Source organism: Sinocyclocheilus rhinocerous, unplaced genomic scaffold (genome assembly GCF_001515625.1).
Source record: "Sinocyclocheilus rhinocerous isolate Xijiao unplaced genomic scaffold, SAMN03320098_v1.1 scaffold1534, whole genome shotgun sequence".
Lineage (NCBI taxonomy): Eukaryota > Metazoa > Chordata > Actinopteri > Cypriniformes > Cyprinidae > Sinocyclocheilus > Sinocyclocheilus rhinocerous.
Window position 1 is genome coordinate 269794 of NW_015638992.1, and position 6958 is coordinate 276751.

Here is a 6958-nt window from a genome sequence, read left to right on the forward strand (position 1 = left end):
TATATATATATATATATATATATATATATACCTTGCTACGTGTACTGCGTTAGGCTAACCGAGACTTGTCATTTGCACTTACATATTGTTGTTAGTTTCTTTTGTTAGTTTTTTTTTTTGCACTTACATATTGTTGTTACATTCTTTTGTTAGTTTTTGTTGCTTGTTGCAATTGCTTCTATTGTCCTCATTTGTAAGTCACTTTGAATAAAAGCATCTGCTAAATGACTAAATGTAAATGTAAATTATTATTAATTATTATATATATATATACACACACACACACACACACACACATCCATGCCCATACTAAATAAATACAATAAAAATAAATCCTATAATATATCCCTATATCTTTTATGTATTCCACAACCGCTTTCTGTGCACCCTTTACCCCTTCTTCTGTTTTTCCAATATACCCTCGAGGTTCCATTTTCTTCCAGCCTGATTAATCTTTTGTCTTAGACTATTCCTCTCTTCCTTATATTGCAGTATAACAGTATATGTTCTGTGTTTTCTGGGATTTTACATTCCATACATTCATCTGATTGACTTTTACCTAACATATATAATGTTTTATTTCAGTAGCGCCATACGTATCCCTTCTAGCCTTAAGCGAATAGCTTTTTGTTTCTTCGAGGGTAATATAGATTCAATATAATATTTCACTTCATTTTTAAATGCTATAAAACATGGTTTTGTACCTGAAAATTTACATTTATGGATATGAAATTTAACCATTAAAATAAAATAATAATAATAATAAAATACGTGCAGGTCTGTTTATTTTTGGAGTTTACAATAATGCCTAAAAGAACATCTTTCCACTGTAAAATAAAATCTCCATCAACATTTCCAACAATAAAGTCAAGTACATTCCGCCAGATAAAAGACACATAAGGGCAGTGCCAAAATAAATGAACAGCTGTCTCCGGTTTCTGCTTGCAAAAGCTACAGATAACATCTATATCTTTTTTAAAATTTAATTAAATAATGTTTAGCAGGGTATATTCTGTGGAGAAGCTTAAAGGATACTTCTTTCACCTTATTTGTTAAGAGATATCGATTGGGCAGAAGCCAGACTTTTTTATCCCTTCTAGCCTTAACCGTGTTGCTGCTCCTCCGTGTGACGTCAAGAACATGTGTACTACGTGAAGTTCTGCTGTGCACATCCTCGATTACATCAGTTCATTTACATGCAGGTGGAGGATCAGCTACTGTACCTAAGTGAAATTTATTTTCCTTTCCATCCTCATAATAGATTCACAAGAGCCTTGTTCCAAAGAGATGTTGTCACTCTGTCATATGCAAAATTATATTAAGATCATTTTAAAGAGGACGTTGTTTAAAAAAATGTCAACTTACCCCCAATCGATATCAAAACTTAGGCCTATTCAGGCTAATTTACCCTGCTAAACATACATAGAAAAATGTCATGATTTCATAACAGATGTCAGTGCTGTTCAAGTTGTTTTGTCAATGTGTAATTTAATGTGTATTTTACATTTATTCATTTAGCAGACGCTTTTATCCAACGCAACTTACAGTTGAGGAATACAACGAGCAATTCATCATAGAGGCAAATAAACACAGGAAGTGCTCATAATAAAAAGTTTTAGATATTGTTCAGATTAGTACAAGCCAGACAGGGGATTAAGGACAGAGAAAGCAAAGATGATGACACTCAACTCTACCTCTCATTCCATCCTGATGATCCAACGATAGCTGCTCGCATCTCAGCATGTCTAACAGACATTTCTTGTTGGATGACGGACCATCACCTTCAACTCAACCTGGCCAAGACAGAACTGCTTGTGGTTTCAACAAACCCATCACTTTATCAAAATTTCACCATCCAGTTAGGCTAATCATCCATAACTCCTTCAAAAACAGCTCGAAACCTTGGAGTTGTGATTGATGATAAGCTAAATTTCTCAGACCACATTGCTAAAACTGCCCGGTCCTGCAGATTTGCTTTATACAACATTAGGAAGATCAGGCCCTTTCTTTCAGAACATGAAACACAACTCCTTGTTCAAGCTCTCGTTCTATACAGACTGGACTATTGCAATGCTCTCTTGGCAGGTCTTCCAGCCACTTCTATCAAACCTCTACAATTAATCCAAAATGCCGCTGCAAGATTAATCTTTAATGAACCGAAAAGAACGCATGTCACACCTCTGTTCATCAATTTGCACTGGCTACCAGTAGCTCCTAGCATTAAATTCAAGGCATTAATGTTTGCCTACAAAACCACCACTGGCTCTGCACCCATTTACCTAAATTCATTACTTCAGAGTTATGTGCCCTCTAGAAGCTTGCGTTCTCCAAGTGAACGGCGTATTATTGTGCCATCTAAAAGAGGCACAAAATCACTTTCACAGACTTTTTCATTAACTGTTCCCTCCTGGTGGAATGACCTGCCCAAATCAATCCGAGCAGCTGAGTCCTTAACCATCTTCAAGAAACGACTAAAAACACACCTGTTCCACCTTTATTTGACCCTCTAACTCTAGCACTTTCTATTCTATTCTATCTTCTTTTTTTTATTAAAAAAAAACAAAAAACAAACAAAATATATATATATATATATATATATATATATATCAGGCTCCTATATTTAGGTTCAGTAATTTTACTCTAATGGCAATATATAGGTCTTTTTTCTATGCAATTAAAGTGAAATAACTGAGCCTGATAAAAATGCTCATTTTAGAAGAACATTTTAGACAGCAATTAGAGGCTTTTGCATCTGTACTCTTTATATATCTGTCACTTGAAAACTGTCAGGGATTCAGCATTCCGGATGGGGGTGGGAAGATCATTCCACCAGCCAGGAACAAAAATGTTCTGGATTTTGTGCATCTCTGTGATGGTAAAACGAGGCTTCGCTCACTTGTAGATCTCAGGGTTCTGGAGGGGATTTAGACTTGTAAGAGCGAGTGGAAGTAGGAGGGAGAAATGGCCTAGAAATGACAAGGGCAAGGACAAGAGGGAGGGACTGATCTTTCTGATGTTGTGCAATGCAAACCTGCATGATTGAGCGTTTTTTGTAATGTGGTCTTTGAAAGTCAGCTGGTCATTAAAGATTGCAGCAAGTCCAGATTCCTGACCAAACATGATGGGGCAATTGTTGATGAACCTAGCGGGAATGTGAAATCAAGCTGTAGAGTCGGAGTGGCAGGGAAGACGAGAAGCTCAGTCTTTGCCAAGTTGAGTCATCCATGCCCGAGATGTCCACCAGGCTGCCTGGGATCCGTGCAGCTACTGTTGGATTGTCTGGCTGAAATGAAAGATACAGCTGTGTTTCATCAGCATAGCAATGGTAGGAGGAACCATGTCCCAGTGATGTAGTGTATATGGAGAAGAGGAGGGGTCCAAGAACTGATCCCTGAGGAACCCCAGTGACCGGTTGATGTGTTTTATTTACTATTTTGTTTATTTACTATTTTGTTTTCTTTGATTTTTCAAGTGGTAACAACAACAAAGATTGTTGGAGTACATTTTACAAGAAAATACTGTTACAAGAAAATCTGACTGTGTAGTAGCGCAGTTGGCTATTGGTCGGCAGGTGGCGCTACGGGCCCGCGCATTTGAGTCGTGACCGCGCACAGCTCTCATCTCCTCCTCCCGTCAGGTGCGGGGGGCGCGAGCGTGACATGTGTCGAATAGAATGTGAGCGTCGCGTTTCCAGCTGAGCGCGTACTCTCTCCCGGCGCGTGTGCGTGCGTGTGTATGTTGTTATTATTATCGCGCTCTCCGCCGCGCGCAGAATGGCTAGATTCACCCAGACTGAAGCGAGGAGGCAGCAGCATCTTCAGCAGCATCCTCAGCCTGCCCACGCCAGCCTGCTCCTCTCTGGACCGGGGGCGGTACCGAGCCAGGCAGCGGCACCACTGCTCCTGATCCCGCACCAGCCCCAGTACGCGCACATCACATTCCCCAAGCCCATGAACGGCTCAGAGCCCATCTCCATCCACCCCGATAACGGCACCATGAAAGACCAGGATGCCATCAAGCTCTTTATAGGACAGATCCCGCGCAACCTGGAGGAGAAGGACCTCAAACCTCTTTTCGAACAGTTTGGAAAGATCCACGAACTGACTGTCCTCAAGGACCGTTACACAGGCATGCACAAAGGTAACGATGCTTTTGAATGGCTGGTGAGGGCTTTGGCCACATGGGTTAACTGTTATATTATGCATTTCGAGCTAAAAATATGTTGCCTCGTTATTGTACACGGCTGCTTACTTCTAAACATCAATTTTCTTCTGTTGCGCATTTATTTATTCTTTACGCAAAGAGCGTGGTCTTATTTTGCACTCATTCTGGTCTCTCCTATACCATGGCCAGCACGATTACAAGCGATTGACATCTGACAGCATGCATTGATGGAATTCAAACCAGTCTTTTTAAGAGTAACATAATCTGTTTTTCATGCAATGCACTAATGCATTGTAGTTTTGCGTTTGCGCACCTGCTTAACCAATCTTATGAAATAAGATATGTGATTAAAAAAAAAACAAGTTTACACATTGGTATTTATGACTTTATAAATATAAGATTGCATGCACGTTTGTTCTTTACACACTGTGCATACCCCTGTTCTTATATTTTAACTCATTGGGCTCCCTTATGCAATATTAAAACACACTGGACATGAGTTCAACAGATTTTCATCATCACATGCTGTTAGATGTCAATCTAATCAACCTCTCAATTTTAGGGTATGAAAGAAAATGTTCAATGTTTACTGAAAATATAAAAATCTAATTTCTGTTGCACATAGATCTATTCATCATGTACACTGTGTATTCTCATCCTCTCATTTCCCTCCCTCACACTGTTTTTAAGCACAGTCAGTAATATTACAACTGATTTCCATCAGTACATGCTGTCAGATGCCATTCAAACCTACCTCTGTCACTCTTTTTCGAATAACATGGTCTATTTCTCATGTACTACATTTATGCATTGTATTTTTGTGCTGGCTCACCCTGTGCACCTGGTTAGCATTTATTTAGATTTATAATAGATAGACACATTATTGTTTACTTAAAATATAAGCATCAAATTTGTTCTGTTGCATGAACACAAGGCTATTTGTGTCCCACATTATATTGAACCACGCTCAGTATGATTGCAACTGATTTCCATCAATGCATGCTGTCAGATGTCATTCAGACCCATCTGATGTTGACAGATCTCTCTTGTTCTATTTCTCATGCGTTGTGCTTTTCTGCTTCATGACAATAAAAAGGATACTAGATGTACCGTGGTCACTCCCACTTGTGTACCATCTCGTATTTTTGTGTGTGCTCTCAGAAGTAGGGCAGCCCCGCTTTGCGCACAGATGATGCATACTAAGAGCTCCCAGTACGCGTCTTCTTCACTATGTGAGCTGAAACATTTGGTGTGAGGTTTCTCATTCACAGCAAAATGTGAACCTTACATTACATGCTAACTTATGCGTTTAAAGAAATCATGAACCCACTAAAGGTTCAGTATTTCTTTGTTTGGCATTTGAGTGCTTTATTTGAGCAAGAATGCATTATTTTTTTCCAAATTCACAAACAAAATCTCATACAAATGAATGCACCAAGAGAAATTAGGACATGATGCTTTAGAAAGTATATGTGGTTTAGCATGGATTCTTGTAATAATAATAAAAAAAAAGGCCAGTTTCATCAAATTGCAAAGTAGTTCTAGACAAAAATAAATCAATTGTTAATAAATAAATAAATAAATAAATAAAGGTCCTTTATTGGCATTGATGGTTCCATGAGGAACATCCATGGAAACTTTCCAATGCGCAAAAGGTTCTTTATAGCAGAAAACGGTTCTTTAGATTTTTCAAATTTTGTTTACAATAAGAAAATAATGGTTCTTTTAAGAACTGTTCACTGAAAGGTTCTTTGGTGAACCAAAAATGGTTCTTCTATTTCATAGCTACAAAATAAACCTTTTTGGAACTTTTATTTTTAAGAGTGTAGAGCTATAAAATGCATGTGGAAAGCATATCAGATCATTTGGTTGTGGAAGAATTTGATGAGAAATGTTTGAGTTCATATTGAGATCTTTTCTAAAATTCTAGAAGGAGCATGTGAGATTAATGGGGTCTTTTTTCAGGATAAAAATTAACCAAAAGTCTCATTTTGCATTTAACCTCATTGTCTTGGAGAAACAAATGAGATACTAAAGCAATCTCATTTTTAGTTGTTCTTTCTTCTTTCTTAGCGGGATCAAAACCGAATCTAAGTAGCATTATACAGTATGAACAATATATATTCCTGTATTTTAAATAAGCTTAGAATAATATTTGTAATTGTAAAAGAGCTCATATTCCTGGATTTCTCTTTAGTCTTAGGCAGGTCATCTCACTTGACTGAAGCTCCAATTTGATTTGAGAGCAGCGCTAGAGGGACGTAATAAATTTCATATGCATTTTAAACAGACAGATTCTTGCCCAGGTTTTCTGTGATTATTTCATTTATTAGTGAAAGAAAACTTAGTCCTCTAATTCATTAAAAACATCATGTTAATTGAACTTGAAAACCCATTTAAAGCTACACACTCCTCTGTGAGTATCTGCGTCCCCCTCCCTTCTTCTGCTTAAAATATTCCCTCTTTCTGTCACGCTCAGAGGCACACACATGCTCACGCACACACCGCGCAAATGAATAATGGTTTATGCCCATAGGAGGGTGCGAGAGGGAGGATGAATCAGCGTAGGAGGCCTGTCACACTCACAAACGCGCTCGCACACACACACACACACACACACACACACACATGTTGTGTTTCCATGTTTTATGGGGACATGTTGGGTTTTTATACTGTACATATGGGTTTTTATACTGCACAAACTGTATGTGCTATTGCCCTACACCAACCCTACCCCTAAACCTACCCCTTACAGGAAACTTTGTGCATTTTTACTTTCTCAAAAAAACTAATT

The 6958-nt window shown here is 38.3% G+C and overlaps 1 protein-coding gene across 1 annotated transcript in view; it reads left to right on the forward strand.

Annotated features, from left to right (window-relative positions):
* Positions 1-3681: 3681 nt before the first annotated feature.
* The window catches only part of LOC107750904 (CUGBP Elav-like family member 5), a 191693-nt gene continuing 188416 nt past the window's right edge, over positions 3682-6958 (forward strand). The window contains exon 1 of the mRNA XM_016566468.1: positions 3682-4140. Coding sequence (XP_016421954.1) covers positions 3774-4140 — 367 coding nt within the window. The 5' untranslated portion in view covers positions 3682-3773. The remainder of the gene's footprint in view (positions 4141-6958) is intronic.